Genomic DNA, 24144 nt, shown 5'->3' with positions numbered 1-24144 from the left:
CTCTCAGTCGCATTTTGCCTTCTTTTGGTTTTCCCAGTTGACAGGGATTTCTGAACTTCTACCATTGAATTTAAAGAACAGCTGCAGCTGAATCTGGTGGCTTCATTCCATTCATTTGGAAAGCACAGAGAGGAAAATGAATCAGGCTCATTGCAATGCTTCCGAAGAAGTCACCTCTCTGAGAACAGCTGAGATGCTGAATGCACAAGTTACTCTTTCAGAAAGAATTGGCAATAAACCCTGCTAAAAGTTTTGAGAAGCAGAGCTCTTAGCTCTTCTCTTAATAGAGCCTGACGGGCATGCTCTGCTTTAAAGGCAAAAGACATCTGCCTCAGCTGCAACCAAATCTGCAACTGCTGGAATACTGTTGATTTATGGACTTAATTGGTCCTTTGGTTTGAAAGCAATAAAATTTTGCCTTAAAGTAGCAGATCCTCAGAAAAGGCGACGGCACCCCACTCCAGTACTCTTGCCTGGAAAATCCCATGGATGGAAGAGCCTGGTAGGCTGTAGTCCATGGGGTCGCGAATAGTCAGACACGACCAAGCGACTTCACTTTCACTTTTCACTTTCATGCATTGAAGGAAATGGCAATCCACTCCAGTGTTCTTGCCTGGAGAATCCCAGGGACGGGGGAGCCTGGTGAGCTGCTGTCTGTGGGGTCGCACAGAGTTGGACACGACTGAAGCAACTTAGCAGCAGCAGCAGCAGCAGATCCTTCTCCATCGAGCCACAATTCAAGTCACAAGAAAATACGAACGTGTGTGTGTGTGTGTGTGTGTGTGTGCATGCGTGCTAAGTCACTTCAGTTGTGTCCTATAGACTATAGCCCGCCAGGCTCCTCTTTTCAAGGGATTGTTCAAGCAAAAATACTGGAGTGGGTTGCCATGCCCTCCTCCAGGGGATCTTCCCCATCCAGAGATCAAACCCATGTCTCTTATGTCTACCTGCATTGGCAGGCGGGTTCTTTACCACTAGTGCCCCTGGGAAGCCACTGTGTGTGTGCATAATTGTATATCTATATCTATATCTATATATATATTTTTTTTACTCTGATTTGAAATATTAAAAAGTGTTCTTTGGGATAAGCAATATGAAAATTGCTGAGCAGAGCTGAACTAGCCAAAAAACCAGAAGGAAAAGAGATAGAAAGAGAAATTCAAGCCAGATGCAATAGCAAGATAAAATAGCAATGTTAGGAGTGTGGATAGGGTCTGAGGAGATGTGGCATGAAGATAGATATGTGAAGGAGACAGGGTAACGTGAGGATCACCCAACTGATGGTATTGCCAAACTGCAGCAAATCCGTACCTGTGGTGAACATAACCTTAGAGACGAGGATAATGACCACATTCTGAAAATATCATTGATCTCTGGTTAAAATGGTCTGAAGCACTGATGAGGATAGCATTCCATTTAATAACAAATGCTCTCTGAATTGATTTCACTAACGATCTAGACTTTTCTTTCAAGGGACCAGTAACTCAATTTCCAAAGATAGGGTTACTTTGTGTAAGATGTATAACCCTGCAGGAAATAATAAAAATTATTCTGCCTGTATACTCTTGGAGGACACATTAGTGTCTGGTTCGTTTTTCACAGCACCTAGCAAAGTGCTCAGTACATTTGGACTGAACATTTAAACCCCCTGCTTTCCTAACTCTACATGTCGCTTTTCAACCGATGGGTTTGCTACACGACAGGGATGGGGGGAGGGTGGTACCTAACTCTTGCTTTAGCGTTTGCATTAAATAATTCCTCACTCTGCATATTTTCTTTCTGCTAAGAAGCCAGAAAGGACTTGCCAGCACAATTTGATCCATATTCCCGAATAAAAAATAACCAGAGGTCAAATGACAGAGATTTCAGCCAAGTATACACATGCGGTCATTTTTGAAAACTGCAGTATAAATCCCAAGACTGTAACTGTTAGACAATTGATAAGAAATGTCTGAGAATAGGCTTCCAGGGAAAGGGTGAAAGGTTGCGGTAGGTCTTTAAGCACAGAGCCAAGACAGGTCGTCTATTGACTTCTTATCATTAGATTTAATCATACTCTGTAAGTCTTTTAAAACAAAAACCCAAATGGATTATCTAGCTCATGCAACAACTTTGAAATGCACTGAGAAACAAGACAAGAATTCTCAGGCTCATTCTTATTTTTGACCACCAGAGAGAGTTCAGTTCCCCTGGCCTGGGCAGACTTTTCAAAGCTAATGTAAATAACCTGAGTATTATCTAAAACTAGTCTTTTGTTGGTAAATACTCATCTTGTAATTGTTACTCTGTTTATTTCAAACTGAGTTAACAGAATCTTCATTCAGTGAGAAAGTGATTTTTCAAGCATCGCTATCGTTCAGAATTTCCTGCAGAGATTTATAAACATGCAACTGCCTGGACCCAATTCATTAGATCACTCAGGAAGATTTAAAAGTATGCTTACCCCTGGACCTTACTCTAGACCAATTGAATCAACACCTCTGGGGATAAGGCAAAGGCACTGGTATTTTCTAAAAGGCATTTGGGCTAAGACACAGGCACATGAGACTGTAAGGTGCAACACTGGGTCAGGGATCTTGCCCTAAAGGTCTCAAGGACACAGGAAGGAAGGAGAGGGTGGGATGAATTGAGAGGGCAGCATTGACATTTGTATACTGCACATGTATAATAGCTAGGGAGTGGAAAGCTGCTCTGCAGCGCAGGGAGCTCAGCTCGGTGCTTTGTGACAACAACTTGAAACTCTGTTCAGAAGAAGACTAGTTGTGTAAGATATTGTACAACGCTAACTAGAATGCAGCCATTAAAAAGAATGATTCTGCACTCCAGATCTTAACAAAAAAAATCTCCAAGATATAACTTGAAAAAAAGAAGCAAATGGCAGACATGTATGGAGTATAAAGTCATTTGTGTTTTTAAAAATTTGGCCTGTATGAAATCTGTGACACTTCTCCAGAAATATACAAAATAACCTGGTTGTAGTGATTTCCTTCAGGGAGGGAAACTGGTTGGTTGGGAAAATGAGACTTACTTTCCCCATTAATATTTCTTTAGCCTGTTAGGATTTTTGTGCCCACTGAACTATGCAATCGAATTAAAAAAAAAAAAGGTCAAGTGTAAACAGTAAGCTTTTGAAGCACATATTTATATGAACAAACCTTTTTACATAGTAGACATTCCATAAATGTTTGTTAATAAATAAACCTGCTACCTTATTATTCCTCTCTTATTATTCAAGTCTCTTCTTTCGGTGTGCAGGCAGTGGAGGATGAGTAAAGTTTCACATAATATGTTACGTGTTAGCACTTCCTGAGTGTTATTTATGTGCAAAGTGTTATGTTAACCTCTTGGCATATGTTCCCCATCTCAGGTACTTCTACAACATCCTTGTGAAGTAGACATTATTATCTCATTTACACATGAGAAAACAGGCTCAGAGAAGTCACTGAAAGCTGAAGCAAATTGTGTTATGCACACACACACGTACATACACACATACACACATGGAGACACACAAAATCAAAGAAAAGCTTTTAAAGTATATGCAAAATGCTGTAGGGACTGTGAAGATAATATGCCTTTTGCCCTCCCAAAGGGTCTTAGCAGGGGAAACATTTGTGTCTAACACGACCATAACATGAGGCAAGAGAGAGCCCCATGGTGATTTGAAGGGGAAAGGCAGAAGGAATCAAGGAAGGCTTCTCAGAAGAGAACCTGGTTAATTAGGTGTTTGAAAAGAAGCATCAGAAGGAAAAGTCATGCGACTCACCTGTTGGGCAAAACTATAAGTGCTTTGTATACATTATCAACTTTTATTCTTTAAATCTGAACAATTCTAAGTATTCCTGTTCTCAATTTTACCAAACCCTAAAGAAGAGACATTCCCTTGATGTCCTAGTCCACATTTAATGTCACCTTGCTTCCTATTGGCACTACGATCACACACACACACACACACACACACACACACACAGAGTTATATATCGGTATATAAGGCAATGTTTGTAAGCAGTCCTTATACAGAGGTAAATAGTCCTTTTCTCTAATACAAGTAAAAACTACTTGAGACAGGTACCGCATTATTTTTTATTTCTTGAATATCCCCCATTCTATGCTCACATAGTAGACGCTGAAATATTTAGGGTAAGATATTAATGCTAACGGAGAAGGCAATGGCGCCCCACTCCAGTACTCTTGCCTGGAAAATCCCATGGACGGAGGAGCCTGGTAGGCTGCAGTCCATGGGGTCGCTAAGAGTCGGACACGACTGAGCGACTTCACTTTCACTTTTCACTTTCATGCATTGGAGAAGGAAATAACAACCCACTCCAGTGTTCTTACCTGGAGAATCCCAGGGAAGGCGGAGCCTGGTGGGCTGCCGTCTATGGGGTCGCACAGAGTTGGACAGGACTGAAGCGATTTAGCAGCAGCAGCAGCAGCATTAACGCTATGGGGCTTCCCTGGTAGCTTAGATAGTAAAGAATACACCTGCGATGCAGGAGACATAAGAGATGCCACTTCAATCCCTGGGTCAGGAGGATCCCCTGGAGAAGGAAACGGCAACCCACTCCAGTATTCTTGCCTGGAGAATCCCATGGACAGAGGAGCCTGGCAGGCTACAATCTATGGGGTCACAAAGAGTAGGACACAACTGAGCAACTAAGACAAACATTAATGTTTAATCAAGTCTGTATAACCTATCTCTTTTTACTTTGTGTAAAGGTTTTATGACAGCAGATGAAAGAAAATTATTCGACCACCTCAAATCTCCTCATCTGAAATACTGGGTTCCATTCATTTGGTTTGGAAATCTCGCAGCTAAAGCCCGGAAGGAAGGTAGAATCAGAGACAGTGTTGATCTTCAATCACTGATGACTGTAAGTATATTGCAAACATCAGTTAAAAGATACGACTCAGACACCAACAGGGACTTGGATGTAAAAGGCTGGACCTGGACGAGTCTGCTTTGTTCAATCCTGGTTCCAAAGGAACCAGAAAGACTGGGCTAGGATTAGAACCTCAAATGCAGGAGGAGAATATAACACAGTTATATGAATATCAGTTAATGAAGTTGATTGGAGGTGGTTGCTTAGAGGCTGTTTTAAGCAGAAGTAGACTTTGTAATGAATGTTGAGTTTTAAGCCAACTTTTTCATCATTCATTATAAAGCCTACTTTGAACTATGGTTTTGGAGAAGACTCTTGAGAGTCCCTTGGACTGCAAGGAGATCCAATCAGTCCATCCTAAAGGAAATCAGTCCTGAATATACATTGGAAGGACTGATGCTTAAGCTGAAACTCCAGTACTTTGGGCACCTGATGCAAAGAACTGACTCATTTGAAAAGACCCTGATGCTGGGAAAGATTGAAGATGGGAAGAGAAGGGGACAACAGAGGATGAGATGGTTGGATGGCATCACTGAGTCAATGGACTTGAGTTTGAGTAAATTCTGGGAGTTGGTGATGGACAGGGAGGCCTGGCATGCTGCAGTCCATGGGGTCGCAAAAAGTTGGACTCGACTGAGCAACTGAACTGAACTGAATTGAAGGCTTTATAATAGGCTTTCCTGGTGGCTCAGACAGTAAAGAATCCACCTGCAATGCAGGAGATTCAGGTTCAATCCCTGGGTCAGGATGATCCCCTGGAGTAAGAAAGTGGAAACCACTCAAATATTCTTACCTGAAGAATTCCATGGATGGAGGAGTCTAGTGGGCTTCAGTCCATGGGGTCAAAAAGAACTGGACAGAACTGAGCCACTAACACACACAGGCTTTGTAATAGGCTCTACAAGAAAATGTTCCTTGATTGATCAGCAATGTCTGCAAAGGGCTCGGAAGGTCCTGGCACCCAAGAGGCATATTTGCCATCCCTAACTCCAGGATCCTGGACCTAAATCCCCAGTCAGTTCCCCCAAATTGTAATATCCCAAAGTTAATCCCCTGGAGGAGGAAATGGCAACCCACTCCAATATTTTTGCCTGGAGAATCCCATGGACAGAGGAGCCTGGCGGGCTACAGTCTGCCAGTTCACTAAGAGTCGGACATGACTGAAGTGACTTAGCAAAGTTAATCAGCTTTCCAGATGACCCAGGAAACAAAGCTGTGTTTTCATTAAATGAAATAATACTGAATGCATTTGAGAAACAAATTTATAGATGGGCTAGATAGATTTGTGCCATGACAGTCTCCTGCCTTCATTAGGCTAAAAGGAGTGAATGATTTTAAAATAGCTCCCAAATTACATATACTCTTTCTCAGTCTTAAATAATAACTTGTGTTCAGTAGAGAAAAAAGAAATCAATGGGTCTCAATCCTTTCTGCTTTAACAGAGATAGATTTTCTATCAATAGAAGTATTCTAAAGTGGTCCTTTGTTGGGGGAAAAGGCATAGATGTATTTAGGCTTTTTTCTAAGATCTTCAGTAAGCATGTTTTCAAAAAAGAGGAAACAAAAAATAACCTGCTCTTTCACCACCCCTTTGGGACTATAAATATATAGTGGGAAATTATGAATTCAATAGAGTAGGGGATATTTCTATACCATCCTGATTTATCTTTATATTTTTTTAAACTGTACTTATCCCTTTTGCACATCATTGAATGATGTCATTAGCTTGTCATTTTCAAAATTTTCCTTTTGGAGTGGCCTTCAAAACCAATTTCTAGTCTTTCGAAGTCATGATCATTATTTTATAGGTGTATTTCTAAAAGCCACAGCCATATTCTGAATCCTAGTAAATGTTATTTACCACACCTATCATCTTAGTAAATCGTGCTTTATCTATTTCTGGCTTAGGAAATGAACCGATTTCGCTCCTGGTGCAGCCTCTTATTTGGTTATGACTGGGTTGGGATTCCGCTGGTTTACACCCAGGTATCAAATCCTTGGCATGTGATTTTTTCTTTCCATTGCCCACTTTGGCATGCTGGCTCTCTCGGGGCAGCCAGGGCTGTGCTCTCAGTAGGGTTTCTCTCTGTTTCAGGTGGTCACGCTGGCTGTCTACACCTTCTTCTTTGCTTGCCTGATTGGACGCCAGTTTTTGGATCCCACCAAAGGCTATGCGGGACATGACTTAGATCTTTACATTCCAGTCTTCACTCTCCTACAATTCTTCTTCTACGCAGGATGGCTCAAGGTAGCCAACAGTCTCCATGCCTGAGACCCTCCTACAGTCTAGGTCCTGTTCCAAACTCTGCACACTGATCCCTTACTGAATCACTCATTCATGAGTGACTCCAAGGTAGATTTAACATTTAATAGCTGAGATGTTACTATTTTTCAACTGGGAGTTCAAGTGGCAGGGATGTGGTGAGTATTGTACTGCAGAGCTCATTTATGCAAAGACGTTACTCTTTTATGGCATTGATTGTGTTAAGTCTTTGTGTGCTCTCACTAGGATTATGATAATGTAATTAAAGTATTAAGTATACCTGCATTGATATTTTATACCACAACAAGTGACTAGGCAGAGTAAAAGAAAGTAAATAAGAAGTCTTGTATCTCAGACTTAAGCATGATTATTATATTTTTATCTTGGTTCTGGGCTTCCCAGGTGGCCCAGTGATAAAGAATCAACCTGCAATGCAGGAGATGTGGGTTCAATCTCTGGGTCAGGAAGATCCCCTGGAGAAGGGAATTGTCACCCCACTCCAGTATTCTTGCCTGGAAAATCCCATGGACAGAGGAGCCTGACGGGCTACAGTCCATGGCTTGAAAAGAATCAGACACAATTGAGCGACTAAACAATCTTGGCTCTGCTCAACTCTAAATAGTTAGCTTCTATTCCCTGAAATCCCACTAGCTGCCCCACGACATTAAACGCATTCCATTTTCAAAACCAGAACTGAGACTCGAAGGAATTCATCGGAATCAAAACCAGAAACACCAAGATTAATGACAACATGTGGTTTGCCAGGAAATTAAAAGCAGGTCAGAGCAATGAAAAGAACTAGTCCAATCATCAGCATTAAATTTTATTTGTTCCCACCACCATCTCTCTTCCACCCCAATGTATGTAACAACATCAGAAACCTGATTCTTCCTTCTCTTTAGTATGTGACAGAAAAAGGTCAAAGATTATGACTTCTTTAAGGTAACTGAAATCTAAGGACAGTTTGAAGATAACTTTAATAAAGTAGAATTTCAAATGTCTGACCTTCCAAACAGCCACATGTCGACATGCACATCCAGGCCTTCCATGCTGTCGCAGCCTTTTCCCTGCAGACGCCTTTACTTTCATTGGTTTGAATCTTAACCAGGAAAAAAATAAATATGTTGGCATTTCAAGTTACCCTCCAAAGAGTAAAGGCATTTCCTTTACAAATGGCAAAAACATTTTTAACCAGATGACAGTGAGTGGATTATTTTTACCCATTTAAGACAAAGAGCAAGAGAGACTAACAGCTCTCATTTCTCATTAGAGAAAAAGTACACTCTATCTTTATAAACAGATGCTAAGTCACTTCAGTCGTGTCCGACTCTGTGCGACCTCATAGACGGCAGCCCACCAGGCTCCCCCGTCCCTGGGATTCTCCAGGCAAGAACACTGGAGTGGGTTGCCATTTCCTTCTCCAGAAAATCGCCACTACTGGCCCAACACTTGATCCTCAATCATTCTGGTCTTCTATTGTCCTTTTGCCTGAGTTGTGCTGAGCTTTTTATTCTTCATTTTGTGCCCATGTGAAGTGTTCAGCCAGGCTGGAAGGAACAGTCAGCAGTTCCTGCCTTCTGAAGTGCTCTCTAATATATTAACCTTCTTGGGACTTCCCTGGTGGTTCAGTGGTTAAGACTCCTGCCTACACTGCAAGGGACATGGGTTCGATCCCTGGCCAGGGAACTAAGATCCTGCATGCTGTGCAGAGTGGCCCCCCAAAAATAAAATATTAACATTCTTTTCCTTTATAAAATATTTTTGAAGGCAAAATATGAAAAGAATATCTTAGCTCTATTGACAGGCGACTCTAAGAGAAGGGAGTTTTCCCATCCAGTGGATTGTAAGTCAATTTCTAAGCTGTTTTGTCTTGACCATTCTAATAGTTATAAATACTGAAGTGTAGAAAACCCAGCTTAACCTTATGAACAGTCTATTACTCAGTTATTTGCTAGAAACGGAGCCTCAAAGTGAGTAAAGGCTATCGTTGTGACAGGCTATCAAAATCATGGATATCATTTTGGTAGTTAAATGTAGACTGTAATACTATATGTAGGACTGATATCAAAAAAGTGAAATTCTGGATGTAACAAAAGTATTTTCAGGATCCATCCAGTGGCCCATTTTATTTAAAGAAAACCCCAGGCAAAAATAGGCTTCCCAGGTTGGAATCCCTGGGTTAGGAAGATTCCCCTGGAGAAGGGCATGGCAACCTACTCCTGTATTCGTGCCTAGAGAATCCCATGGGCAGAGGAACCTGGAGGGCTAAAGTCCATAGGATCACAAAGTGTCAGACATAACTGAAGCGACTTAGCACGCATGCTCGCACCAGGCAAGAAAGGGTAGATAACCCCTTGGAACTTGCATTCACAGACTCTTTCATGGATATTGCTGTGCAGCTGACTGATCCAGGCACCAGCCCTGCCAGGCTGTCCCTTAGAACAGGGGGCTATCCTTCCCTACCCGTGGTTCTCAACAATGGCCACACAATCAAATCTCTTGGGAGCTCTGCTCACTACTGATGCCTGGCTCAGCTTCACATCCATTAAATCAGAATCTCTGAGGGAAGGACCTAGCCATCAATTTTCTTTAAAAGCTTTTCAGATAATTTTGATGTTCACTCAATGTCGAGAACAGCTGTAAGTGATTAGACCTAAATCCTAAAAAATATATAGATAGATCTTTTTTACCAAGAAGTCTCAGAATCTAGGAACTCAACTAATCAATGGTGCTTTTATTTTATACACTTGTAAGTTTTTCACATTTAAGCCCAATGTAAAACCACACATATGCACACACACACAGATCCAAATAATAAAAAAATCAAAGGGAATGAATCAAAAAGAAGAACAGGTGAGTCTCATTTGGCATATAAATCTCTCATCAAGAAGGCTATTCAGGGGCTTCCCTGGCAGTCCAGTAGTTAAGACTCTGCCTTTCCACTGCAGAGCATGGAATGGGATTGATCCCTGGTCGAGAACTAGGATCCCACAGCATGCAGTGTGGTCACAAAAAAAGTTGTTTTTAAAAGAAGGCTGTTCAATTCAGGAGCATGGTAAGAACATCTAATACTGACCGACTATTAGAAGATATATGATAAAAACCTATGTAACTTCTAAGTAACTTGCAGTAAATCCTTTAAGTTAAAACTAAGTAAGAAAAAGTCCAGCTTTATGACTTACTAGCTCTCTGACTCATTCACTTAGTAGTTATGTCCAGTTACTGTGAAATTTCCTTGTAATATTTTCTTTAATTGTGATTTAAGTCTTTCTTTGCTCTTTAACCTTGCGCACAGTTACATTTTCTCTCATTACCTGGGCTTTTGTAAATTCTTTCAGAGCACAGGCTCTGCACCCCTTGAAGTGCCTAGCATATTGTCAGAATTCCTTTGATATTTGCTGGCTGATTTGTACTTGAGAATAAGTCTTTTGGTTCCTAAACATCCCATGGCTTCTCCTGATGGGACCTGCATTGTCACCAGCTGAATAGACAGAGTCTTTGAAGAGCAGACCCATGCAGGTGCACGATTGATGGTCTGAGAGTTCAGTCTTGCTGACTGATAAATACCTGTGTATTTATCAACCAACTCCCACTCCACTCTAGGCTTCCTACTGTGAAAGGTGACAAAATCAGAGAGTGAAACAGGAATCCTCTCCAACCTCCACTCTTAGTCTTCACAAGCATCGTGGCGGACTCATTCTATCTTCTCAATTGCAGGTAGCTGAGCAGCTTATCAATCCTTTTGGAGAAGATGATGATGATTTTGAAACTAACTGGTGCATTGACAGAAATCTGCAGGTTAGAGAAGCTTTTCTTCCCTTTACAAACATTAATTATCTAAACAGACTCTGAACACAGGCCTCTGAAGTTAAGAGCTTTAGCCACAAACAAAAGAGGTTTGGCTGTTCAGTATGTTGCTTACAGGTTCTTTTGGAACTTTATAAACCTCAATGGATCTCAATTCCAGTGAAATTCCATCCTTTTTCAATAGAACTTTAAGCCAGTTTTCTTTGTAGGTTTCTTTATTAGCTTTACATAGCCTCTTCCATCTCAGTGGGCTTCCCTAGTGGTGCAGAGGGTAAAGCATCTGCCTGTAATGCAGGAGACCCAGGTTCAATCCCTGGGTCAGGAAGATCCCCCGGAGAAGGAAATGGCAACCCACTCCAGTACTCTTGCCTAGAAAATCCCATGGACAGAGAAGCCTGGTAGACTACAGTCCATGGGATCACAGAGTCGGACACGACTGAGCAACTTCACTTTCACTTTCACTTTTCCATCTCAGTACAGACCAATATTTTAATACATTTTTAATCTGTTTCCAATTGCCACCTAAAAAGATTAACAGTGACATAACGTGGCAGCCATAATACAATGTGAGTTCCAAAATGCATATCATTAGATCCTACAGTCAGATGTCCAGCAGCTGGACACTGAGAATGTGGAGCCAGGCCAGCCTGTGTCTCAAAATCTCCCTTACTGGCACCAGATGGACCCCAGGGCTTTTACGCTGAAGCATTATTCCAGAGAAGTTATTTATGAAGAGGTAGCATGAGAGAACTTTTATTTTAGGCAAGATTCTCCTCCAACCATTCTCTTTCCTGAAAACCTAACTAAGAAAAGGCCTTCAGCTTGTCCATTTGTTTCAAGTCCTTACTTGGTTCTTAAACAGTATCAAACATTTTACTGTTGGTTCACAAGCTAGCCCCCGTACACAGAGGGAAAGGGGAGACCAAAGGAAAAGGCAGACCAAGTTAGGTTGGTATATGACAGTTTTAACAGCTAGGGAACTTACTCAAGAGGCTTGTCTTGGGTAGATACAAGGTGAATAGACCTCCATATCTACCTGCCAGAATCCTAAAATTTGATATAGAAACCTTACTGGGGTTCAGTCATGTAGTCAGTCCAGATGGCCTTAACAACACATTGATCTCTCAAGACTGTATCCTTGAAACATCTCCCACTATGGGGACAATGGGCAGAATGTATATTCCAAGGACACGGGAGAGAAGCCCATATCCCATTACCCTGGTTCAGCTCACAGATCATGACCTCTGTATGACCCCCAACAATCACATTGTCAGCCTGTTAAGGAGGAATTGTAATGCCTACACCACTCACCGTATATCTGGGATTATGTGGTTGCTGTCAGGATACCCACTAGACAATTAGATAATTTTGAGCAAAGAATAAAAAGGTGTCTCTCCTGCCTCCAGATAAGTGTGCTCCACTGGGGTACGTGGCTTGATGAATCTGGTCTGGGTAGCTTTACGGCCCCACTTACCCCCACTGCCAAGTGCTCTCATGAACCACATGTACAACTTTCTGTAGCAGCTTTAGTTGTAGCAAATATAAACTGCGGACCTTTATATATTCACTCATTCACACTGTGTTCTATCCCATTCCAAACTTCATTCACCCACTGGAACTTATTCTTTCTTAATGCAATTCACATCAGAATTATTCTAACACTGTACTGATGATTTTAGGTCTCTCTTTTGGCTGTGGATGAAATGCACATGAGCTTACCCAAGATGAAGAAAGATATTTACTGGAATGATTCTGCTGCTCGTCCACCATACACACTGGCAGCTGCTGACTACTGCATACCCTCATTTCTGGGGTCAACCGTCCAAATGGGGTAAGTGCATTTCTAAAACTCACCAACATTTAGAAAATAAGTAAGTCACTGTTCTGATCTTTTTATACTGTGGTCCTGAAGTTACTTTCATAAGAACTCTCAATTATTAATATCCCATAATGGTAGCCTTTTCAAATTTTCAGACATAATTAATATGTCCAAGAGTGTGAGAAATTAAAATGACTGTAGTTTCTGGTTTAAATATGGAGTGTGTGTGTGTGTGTGTGTGTGTGTGTGTGTATTTGAGGGTAATTTGCATTTCATCTTGCTTTTATACCACAGCAAATTTTTCTAATAGTTGTGAAACTATCTTTTTTTTCTTTTCCTTCTAACTTGGAGTAGTTATTTAATTATATTGTTATTTATTATTTAATTATGACCATCATAATGAAATGCATTTAAAAAGTATTTATTGAGCATATACCATGTGTAGGCACTGTGCTAGACTATTTTGAGACAAATAAGCCTTAAGGTAAATTTTATCAAAAAAGTTTCCTCCAAGATTATGCTTTGATCAAACTGACTTGTTTAGTGTACATGCCAGTCTCTGTTCAGTGGTTTGAACATAACAATCTGTCCATACGTACTGTGAGCTTTAAATAAATGGGCTGAGGCCTTCAGTAAATCATGCACAGTTCTTGAATAATTTTATTAAATCTGATCCTGTATTTGATTTTGCAGAGATGTGTGAATGTGGAGGAAGTTTAAGTATATTTGCTGAAGGCAGATGCCACGGTTTCCAAGTAACTTAAAAAGAGGAGTGTGGACAAATTTAGAAAAGTAAAAAGAACCCCTCCAAAAAATTATAGAAAAAGGAAAAACTTTTACAGAATTTTTCTTATAATTTTTGGCAAAACTGTAGTTCATTTTTCCCTGAGACCCGCTCTAGGCAGATTTATGAAGTGAGATCATGTCTAAAGTTGCCACCTGTGACCCTCTTTCTCTCCCTCTCACACTGTTCAGCCCTTCCCTTTTGCTACTGTTAAAAAGCAAAATTCAACTGGATAAATTTTTTTGAAATTCCCTCCTTAAGCTTTTTTTAAATGTATTTATTTTTAATTGGAGGAAAGTTGCTTTACAATATTGTGTTGGTTTCTGCCGCACACCAACATGAATCAGCCACAGGTATCATATGTCCGCTCCCTCTTGCATCTCCCTCTCCTCCCCACCCCATCCACCCCTCTGGGTTGCCACAGAGTACTACACTGAGCTCCCTGCGTTTTACAGCAATTTCCCATTAGTGATCTGTCTTACATATGATAATGCATATGTTTCCATGCTACTCTGTCAGTTCATCCCATCCTCTGTGTCCACAAGTCTGTTTTCTATGTTTGCATTCAACTGAGTAAATTTTAAAGGTCTTATTGCTTCAGTCACCGATTCTTGAATTGGGCAGCATCCAATCTCTCGAACACAAAGGAGCTCCACAGAACTATACAAATGAAAGCCTTTCATAGGCAGAAAGGAGCAGGAATAAGGAAGTTACACATGGCAAAAAAACTGGGCTGTTTATTGCAAGGTCACTTTCCTATAGGAGATGGCAGGGGTCTAACAGGCAGAATACCTAACCAGTGCTGATCAGGCAATTCCTGATTGACTGGCTTAAGATTCCATTTCTGGGAAAACCGAAACTGTAATTAAGTCTTGGTTTCGTGACATGGTGCTTAGCAAGGTGACTCCATTTGGGGCCTGTTATCTTGTGTTTAATGCTAATATGAGAATATTTAGCTTCAATCCAGGCCATATAATGCTTTACTCTTAGCTGAATGTTTCCTGCCTGCTGCCTGCTGTTGCTGCTAATTCACTTCAGTCATGTCCAACTCTTTGCAACCCCATGGACTGTAAGCTGCCAGGCTCCTCTGTCCATGGGATTCTCCAGGCAAGAATACTGTTGTTGGTTGCCATGCCCTCCTCCAGGGGATCTTCCTGACCCAGGGATCAAACCCATGTCTCCTGCATCTCCAGCATTGCAAGTGGATTCTTTATCACTGAGCCACCAGGGAAGCCCTGAATGTCTCCTAGGGCTCCTAGAACCTCTGAGGCTGAAATCCCTTGAAGACTCAAAGAAATACATGACTGAAAGTATAATTTCAGGCGTTGTGGCAAATAACAAGACAATGAAGGAGTCAGGAAACTCGCCTTGCTGCTCTCCAAGCACAGCTTGGTAAAGGTGGCTACTCCAGGCTGGCCTTGTTTCTGCTTCTAGATGCCTGCTAAACCTGGGCCCTCCTGTCCAGGGCCTCCTCCTGACCAAGGTACTCATCCCTACTCCAGCAGATTGCTCAGTCTCTATAAATAGTAATTCCCTGCTGTCTGCACTTCTCAGTCTTTTGTAATATATTCTGCAGTGGTAGTTTCACAGATATCTGGCAACCTTCTCAGTTTTGAAAACTAATAGATGTTTTTCTGTCAGTTTGTTTTTAGATCACTCTATAAGCTTTAACCTTCCCCTTCTCTCCCGTCATTGATTAATGCAAAGTATTTGAAGATCTGACTTGTAAAAGAAAGGACAGCAGCACCACTGGTAGGGCTGGGGAGTCATGAGGACTCTGTCTGGACTGCAAGTGCCACTTGCGTCCATTCCCGGTGGCTCAGTGGTAAAGAATCTGCCTACCAGTGCAGGAGACACAGGTGATGTGGCTTCAATCCTGGGTCGATCCCTGGGTCAGGAAGATCCCCTGGCGAAGGAAATGGCAACCCACTCCAATATTCTTGCCTGGAGAATCCCATGGACAGAGGAGCCTAGTGGGCTACATTCCATGGGGTCACAAAGGGTCAGACACAATTGAGTATGACTCCGTAAAATGAAGATTTTTTTTTTTGGTCTCAAGATTTAATCTTGATCTACATATTCATCCTAATCATCATAATTTCACATTCCTATGCAAGTGTCTGTATTCTTTAGAAAGTATTAAGCTATGTATTTGGGAACTCCCTGGTGATCCAGTGGTCAGGACTCCACGATGTCACTGTCATGGGCCCAGGTTCACTCCATGGCCAGGGAACTAAGATCCCACAAGCTGTGTGGCGCAGCCAAAAAAAATTAATAATAAAACAAAAATATGTGTTCCTCGTATTTCTGAATATAGAAACATAGTATTAGGAATTTATAAGGCCTTGGAGAAAATACATAATCCAAATGATTATTGGGACAATTAAACAAAATGGTAAGCATAAAAACACTCTATAAATAATTGAAGAGCATTATAATTGTCAACTAGTACAGATCTCTTTTGTGGATGTCAAACTTTGGCACAGAAAGATTGAACAAGTCTAAACTATTTTTCATATTTAACTAAGCCTGGATATCTGTCACAGAAAATAAAATGCTTGAAAGCAAACCAGGAGGTAAAAATGAAGCAAACAGTTACCAGTTGTCAGAGAGATCCTGTGGTTAAGTTGGCATATTCACTACTAGATAAGATGACCTACTTACCTCAGATATGCAGATGACACCACCCTTATGGCAGAAAGTGAAGAGGAACTAAAAAGCCTCTTGATGAAAGTGAAAGAGGAAAGTGAAAAAGTTGGCTTAAAGCTCAACATTCAGAAAACGAAGATCATGGCATTTGGTCCCATCACTTCATGAGAAATAGATGGGGAAACAGTGGAAACAGTGTCAGACTTTATCTTTTTGGACTCCAAAATCACTGCAGATGGTGACTGCAGCCATGAAATTAAAAGACGCTTACTCCTTGGAAGGAAAGTTATGACCAACCTAGATAGCATATTAAAAGCAGAGACATTCCTTTGCCAACAAAGGTTCGTCTAGTCAAGGCTATGGTTTTTCCTGTGGTCATGTATGGATGTGAGAATTGGACTGTGAAGAAGGCTGAGCGCCCAAGAATTGATGCTTTTGAACTGTGGTGTTGGAGAAGACTCTTGAGAGTCCCTTGGACTGCATGAGATCCAACCAGTCCATTCTGAAGGAGATCAGCCCTGGGATTTCTTTGGAAGGAATGATGTTAAAGCTGAAACTCCAGTACTTTGGCCACCTCATGCAAAGAGTTGACTCATTGGAAAAGACTCTGATGCTGGGAGGGATTGGGGGCAGGAGGAGAAGGGGATGACAGAGGATGAGATGACTGGATGGCATCACTGACTCGATGGACGTAAGTCTGAGTGAACTCTGGGAGTTGGTGATGGACAGGGAGGCCTGGCGTGCTGTGATTCATGGGGTCGCAGTCAGACATGACTGAGTGACTGAACTGAACTGAACTGAACTACTAGTTATGATGGCCTATTTCAGTTCACTTCAGTTCAGTCGCTCAGTCGTGTCTGACTCTTTGCAACCCCATGAACTTTAGCGCGCCAGATCTCCCTGTCCATAACCAACTCCTGGAGACCACCCAAACTCATGTCCATTGAGTCGGTGATGCCATCCAACCATCTTATCCTCTGTCGTCCCCTTTTCCTCCTGCCCTCAATCTTTCCCACCATCAGGATCGTTTCAGATGAGTCAGCTCTTCGCATCAGGTGGCCAAAGTTTTGGAGTTTCAGCTTCAACATCAGTCCTTCCAATGAACACCCAGGACTAATCTCCTTTAGGATGACTAATTGGATCTCCTTGTAGTCCAAGGGACTCTCAAGAGCCTTCTCCAACACCACAGTTCAAAAGCATCAATTCTTCGGCACTCAGCTTTCTTTATAGTCCAGCTCTCACATCCATACATTACCACTGGAAAACTATAGCCTTGACTAGATGGACCTTTGTTGGCAAAGTAATGTCTCTGCTTTTGAATGTGCTATCTAAGTTGGTCATAACTTTCCTTCCAAGGAGTAAGCGTCTTTTAATTTCATGGCTGCAGTCACCATCTGCAGTGATTTTGGAGCCCCCCAAAGATAAAGTCTGACACTGTTTCCACTGTTTCCCCATCTACTTGCCATAAAGTCATGGGACCCAGTGCCACGATCTTCGTTTTCTGAATGTTGAGCTTTAAGCCAACTTTTTCATTCTACGCTTTCACTTTTATCAAGAGGCTCTTTAATTCTTCCTCACTTTCTGCCATAAGGTTGGTGTCATCTGCATATCTGAGGTTATTGATATTTCTCCTGGCAATCTTGATTCCAGCTTGTGCTTCCTCCAGCCCCGCGTTTCTCATGGTGTACTCTGCATATAAGTTAAATAAGCAGGGTGACCATATATAGCCTTGACGTACTCCTTTTCCTATTTGGAACCAGTCTGTTGTTCCATGTCCAGTTCTAACTGTTGCTTCCTGACCTGCATACAGGTTTCTCAAGAGGCAGGTCAGGTGGTCTGGTATTCCCATCTTTGTCAGAATTTTCCACAGTTCACTGTGATCCACACAGTCAAAGGCTTTGGCATAGTCAATAAAGCAGAAATAGATGTTTTTCTGGAACTCTCTTGCTTTTTCGATGATCCAGCGGATGTTGGCAATTTGATCTCTGGTTCCTCTGCCTTTTCTAAAGCCAGCTTGAACATCTGGAAGTTCATGGTTCACGTATTGTTGAAGCCTGGCTTGGAGAATTTTGAGCATTACTTTACTAGCGTGTGAGATGAGGACAATTGTGCGGTAGTTTGAGCATTCTTTGGCATTGCCTTTCTTTGGGATTGGAATGAAAAGTGACCTTTTCCAGTCCTGTGGCCACTGCTGAGTTTTCCAAATTTGCTGGCATATTGAGTGCAGCACTTTCACAGCATCATATTTCAGGATTTGAAATAGCTCAACTGGGATTCCATCACCTCCACTAGCTTTGTTCGTAGTGATCCTTCTAAGGCCCACTTGACTTCACATTCCAGGATGTCTGGCTCTAGGTGAGTGATCACACAATCATGATTATCTGGGTCTTAAAGATCTTTTTTGTACAGTTCTTCTGTGTATTCTTGCCACCTCTTCTTAATATCTTCTGCTTCTGTTAGGTCCATACCGTTTCTGTCCTTTATTGTGCCCATCTTTGCATGAAATGTCCCCTTAGTATCTCTAATTTTCTTGATGAGATCTCTAGTCTTTCCCATCCTATTGTTTTCCTTTATTTGCATTGATCGCTGAGGAAGGCTTTCTTATCTCTCCTTGCTATTCTTTGGAACTCTGAATTCAAATGGGTATATCTTTCCTTTTCTCTTTTGCTTTTTGCGTCTCTTCTTTTCACAGCTATTTGTAAGGCCTCCTCAGACAGCCATTTTGCTTTTTTGCATTTCCTTTTCTTGGGGATGGTCTTGATCCCTGTCTCCTATACAATGCCACAAACCTCTGTCCATAGTTCATCAGGCACTCTGTCTATCAGATCTAATCTGTTTACTGTTAGTTATAATGGCCTATTTACTAGTAATTAAGATGGCATATTTACTACTAGTTACTATTGCCTATTTACTCGTAGGCACAGGCAAAAGCTAGAGTCTTTTAGGGGAGGTTTTTGTGAGTTTAACTGGACTCCACTAGAACTAACTGTTCAAGAAACAACTAGGCAAAAGTTACTTGGTCTTGACTTTCTGCACGAATGAGAACTCTAAAGTCAGCCTCACAATCCAGGAAAGGTCACTGCAGGAATTCAGGGTTTTGGAAGTCAGCAAGAATGTTTTCTTCAATCCATTAGCGTTGCTTTTTCCCATGAGTATGTTATTAGACAAGATGTTTCTGGTTGCCAGTGACAGAGAACCAACTCAAGATAGCGTAAGCAAAAAGGGATTTCTTGGTTCACATCCAGGAAGTGGCCTAGCTTTGGATGTGGCTGGGTGCAGAGGCTCACGTGTGTCACCAAGACCTGCACTGCCCTTTCTGTCTCTTAGTTCTGCTTTTCTCTCCATTGGCTCAGCTTCCGGCCAAGCTCTCCCTTCCTGATGGCAGACAGACAAGATGGTAGCCAGCAGCTCCAGGTGTACAACCTGTCTTCTCAATAAATGCTGTGGGAAAACTACATCTCTTTTCCAACTCCGAAAACTAGAGTACCGGATTCATTACGATTGGCTAGGTTTGGCAAATGTGTCTGTTTCTGAACCAATAACTATCAACAAGAAAACATGATATTTTGATTAGCTAATGCTGTTTCATGCATCCATCTTTGGACCAAAGGGTATGGTCAGCTCCAACCAACAATATGGAGCAAGTGATGCTGGCAAGAAAGATGAAGGTGCTATTACAGGAGAAGGGTGAATGGTCTGCTGGGCTGGCGAAGACAATAGGTGTCCTCTAAAATCTTAAAAGATAATTTGCTAAGCATTGAATTATTCACTCACCAAATACAACATCAATACCAAGTAAATCATCTGAGTGAGGTTCAGGGAAAAGGCAGTAAAGGTAAGGATCATTGTAGCACAGGTGGTTGATGATGACTGAGCCAATACGTTTTTCTCTCATTTGGATGAAGACTAGGTGCCGGCATGGTATGGATGCAAACATCTCAATGGGCATTTAAAATCCCTTCCTGAATATTTTTTTAAATTTTCTTATTCTTTTTAAGATATATGTTCCCAGCATATTTAATTCAGAAATCAGATTTCCCTCATCTTTTCCTATCAATGTTTCAGGTTTGTAATCACAATTCCCACAATTCAGAAATTCCAAAATGGAGGCAATGTCTTTCAGTAACTGAATAACAATATGACTATCCAAGGGCAACCTGAGAAATTACTCTGCCTCATACATTTTTTCACATTTAGCACACTACGCATTTCCACAAAAAAAGGAAACTCCTTGGAGACAATTTCTTTGTTCTCTATATTCAGGAACATGTTCAAAATATTGCTCTATTTTCTACACATTTTTCAAAATATACATTACTGAAATAAAGTAATTCCTCTTCTCATTTTTATCTCAAGTGCAAATTTAAATTATCATTTTCCTTGTACACATGTTCATTTATTCAAGCAAAATTTTCTTTTAGGGTCTAGTATATGGTAGGTTCTATGCCAGATGTTAGGAATAGGCAAAAACAAAGACAAATTAAAAAAAAAAAAAAAAAAAAACATGTCTTTTAAGCCCTCAAACATAATGAGACTAGTTATAAAACTATGTGGTAAATGCAGTGATAGAGAAATGTTGAGAGTTTTATGGGAACACTGAAGGTACTCTTCATGGGGTCTGATAAAGCAAGCCCCTTTCAGTTGGGGAATATAGTATGCATCTCATTTTTAAAATTTTTATTCTTTAGACTGCAAGATGTGGCATGTGGGATCTTAATTCTCCATCCAGGAATCACACCTGCATTCCCTATATTGGAACACAGAGCTAATCACTGAATACCAGAGAAGTCCCTAATATGCATCTTTAAGAATGAATTTGGACACTACTATATGGGCTTCCTTGGTAGCTCAGATGGTAGAGAATCTGTCTGCAAAGCAGGAGACCCAACTTCAGTCCCTGGGTGAGGAAGATCCCCTGGAGAAGGGAAATGGTTACCCACTCCAGTATTCTTGCCTGGAGTATTCCATGGACAGAGAAGCCTGGCAGGCTATATGTAGTCCATGGGGCCGCAAAGAGTCAGACATGACTGAGTGACTAACGCTTTCACTATATATAAAATAGAAAACTATTAAGGACCTAGTGCATCGCACAGGGAACTCTACTCAGTGCTCTGTAGTGGCCTATATGGGAAAAGAATCTTAAAAAAAGAGTGGAGATGTATAGATAGGTAGATATAGCTGATTCACTTTGCTGTAGACCTGAAACTAACACAACATTGCAAATCAACTACAGTCTAATTTTAAAAATTAAAATAAGATTAAAAAAAAATGAATTTGGAAGGATTTCCACGGTGGTCCAGTGGTTAGGACTTGGTGCTTTCACTGCCAGGGCCCAGGTTTGATCCTGGTTGGGAAACTAAGATCTTGCAAGCCACAAAGCACAGTCAAAAAAAAAAAAAAAAAAAATCAGCCAAAAAAAGGAATGAATTTGCATATAGCATATAGACAGAAGGAGGGGATGCAGCAGAGAGTACATTCTAGGTATAGGCAAAGACAGAAAGGAATGATAGTGTATTCAAAGCAAAATTTTTTAACATTTCAGCTTTATTGCAATGGAGTTGACATATAAAATTATAAGATACAGTGTACGTTGTGGTGATTTGATATATGTATACATTGTGAAAGGATTCCCCCATCTCATTAATTAACAAATCCTTCACCTCACATATTTATCGCTCTTTTTTTTGTTTGTAAGAATATTTTAAGTTCTACTGTCTTCAGTTCAGTTCAGTCGCTCAGTCGTGTCCGACTCTTTGCGACCCCATGAGTGGCAGCACACCAGGCCTCCCTGTCTATCACCAACTCCCAGAGTTCACTCAGACTCACGTCCATCGAGTCAGTGATGCCATCCAGCCATCTCATCTTCTGTCGTCCCCTTCTCCTCCTGCCCCCAATCCCTCCCAGCATCAGAGTCTTTTCCAATGAGTCAACTCTTCGCATGAGGTGGCCAAAGTACTGGAGTTTCAGCTTTAGCATCATTCCATCCGAAGAAATCCCAGGGCTGATCTCCTTCAGAATGGACTGGTTGGATCTCATGCAGTCCAAGGGACTCTCAAGAGTCTTCTCCAGCACCACAGTTCAAAAGCATCAATTCTTCGGCGCTCAGCCTTCTTCACAGTCCAACTCTCACATCCATACATGACCACAGGAAAAACCATAGCCTTGACTAGACGGACCTTTGTTGGCAAAGGAATGTCTCTGCTTTTGAATATGCTATCTAGGTTGGTCATAACTTTCCTTCCAAGGAGTAAGCGTCTTTTAATTTCATGGCTGCAGTCACCATCTGCAGTGATTTTGGAGCCCAGAAAAATAAAGTCTGACACTGTTTCCACTGTTTCCCCATCTATTTCCCATGAAGTGGTGGTACTGGATGCCATGATCTTTGTTTTCTGAATGTTGAGCTTTAAGCCAAATTTTTCACTCTCCTCTTTCACTTTCATCAAGAGGCTTTTGAGTTCCTCTTCACTTTCTGCCATAAGGGTGGTGTCATCTGTGTATCTGAGGTTGATATTTCTCCCGGCAATCTTGATTCCAGCTTGTGCTTCTTCCAGTCCAGCGTTTCTCATGATGTATTCTGCATAGAAGTTAAATAAGCAGGGTGACAATATACAGCCTTGATGTACTCCTTTTCCTATTTGGAACCAGTCTGTTGTTCCACGTCCAGTTCTAACTGTTGCTTCCTGACCTGCATACAGATTTCTCAAGAGGCAAGTCAGGTGGTCTGGTATTCCCATCTCTTTCAGAATTTTCCACAGTTTATTGTGATCCACACAGTCAAAGGCTTTGGCATAGTCAATAAAGCAGAAACAGATGTTTTTCTGGAACTCTCTTTCTTTGTCCATGATCCAGCAGATGTTGGCAATTTGATCTCTGGTTCTTCTGCCTTTTCTAAAACCAGCTTGAACATCTGGAAGTTCATGGTTCACGTATTGCTGAAGCCTGGCTTGAGAATTTTGAGTATTACTTTACTAGCGTGTGAGATGAGTGTAATTGTGCAGTAGTTTGAGCATTCCTTGGCATTGCCTTTCTTTGGGATTGGAATGAAAAGTGACCTTTTCCAGTCCTGTGGCCACTGCTGAGTTTTCCAAATTTGCTGGCATATTGAGTGCAGCACTTTCACAGCATCATTTTTCAGGATTTGAAATAGCTCAACTGGAATTCCATCACCTCCACTAGCTTTGTTCGTAGTGATGCTTTCTAAGGCCCACTTGACTTCACATTCCAGGATGTCTGGCTTTAGGTCAGTGATCACACCATCATGATTATCTGGGTCGTGAAGATCTTTTTTGTACAGTTCTTCTGTGTATTCTTGCCATCTCTTCTTAATATCTTCTGCTTCTGTTAGGTCCATACCATTTCTGTCCTTTATGGAGCCCATCTTTGCATGAAATGTTCCCTTGGTATCTCTAATTTTCTTGAAGAGATCTCTAGTCTTTCCCATTCTGTTGTTTTCCTCTATTTCTTTGCATTGATTGCTGAAGAAGGCTTTCTTATCTCTTCTTGCTATTCTTTGGAACTCTGCATTCAAATGCTTATATCTTTCCTTTTCTCCTTTGCTTTTCGCTTCTCTTCTTTTCACATCTATTTGTAAGGACTCCCCAGATAGCCATTTTGCTTTTTTGCATTTCTTTTCCATGGGGATGGTCTTGATCCCTGTCTCTTGTACAATGTCATGAACCTCATTCCATAGTTCATCAGGCACCCTATCTATCAGATCTAGGCCCTTTAATCTATTTCTCACTTCCACTGTATAATCATAAGGGATTTGATTTAGGTCATACCTGAATGGTCTAGTGGTTTTCCCTACTTTCTTCAATTTAAGTCTGAATTTGGCAATAAGGAGTTCATGGTCTCAGCCACAGTCAGCTCCTGGTCTTGCTTTTGCTGACTGTATAGAGCTTCTCTATCTTTGACTGCAAAGAATATAATCAATCTGATT

General features: G+C 41.3%; 1 protein-coding gene and 1 long non-coding RNA gene across 12 annotated transcripts in view; one reads left to right on the top strand and one right to left on the bottom strand.

Moving 5' to 3' along the window:
• LOC138987920 (uncharacterized) overlaps positions 1-8912 on the bottom strand; it is a 34030-nt gene extending 25118 nt beyond the window's left edge. Inside the window, exon 1 of the long non-coding RNA XR_011464207.1 lies at positions 8152-8912. This is a non-coding gene — a long non-coding RNA (uncharacterized lncRNA). The remainder of the gene's footprint in view (positions 1-8151) is intronic.
• Positions 1-24144, top strand: part of BEST3 (bestrophin 3) — a 55948-nt gene that overhangs the window by 14005 nt on the left and 17799 nt on the right. For all 11 annotated transcript variants that reach the window (XM_070370588.1, XM_070370587.1, XM_070370586.1 and 8 more), the window contains 5 exons: positions 4720-4874; positions 6792-6869; positions 6979-7131; positions 10864-10944; positions 12633-12784. In XM_070370588.1, the coding sequence (XP_070226689.1) occupies positions 4720-4874; positions 6792-6869; positions 6979-7131; positions 10864-10944; positions 12633-12784 (619 nt within the window). The remainder of the gene's footprint in view (positions 1-4719; positions 4875-6791; positions 6870-6978; positions 7132-10863; positions 10945-12632; positions 12785-24144) is intronic.

Source organism: Bos mutus, chromosome 5 (assembly GCF_027580195.1).
Source record: "Bos mutus isolate GX-2022 chromosome 5, NWIPB_WYAK_1.1, whole genome shotgun sequence".
Lineage (NCBI taxonomy): Eukaryota > Metazoa > Chordata > Mammalia > Artiodactyla > Bovidae > Bos > Bos mutus.
This window is presented reverse-complemented; position numbering and strand designations above follow the sequence as displayed.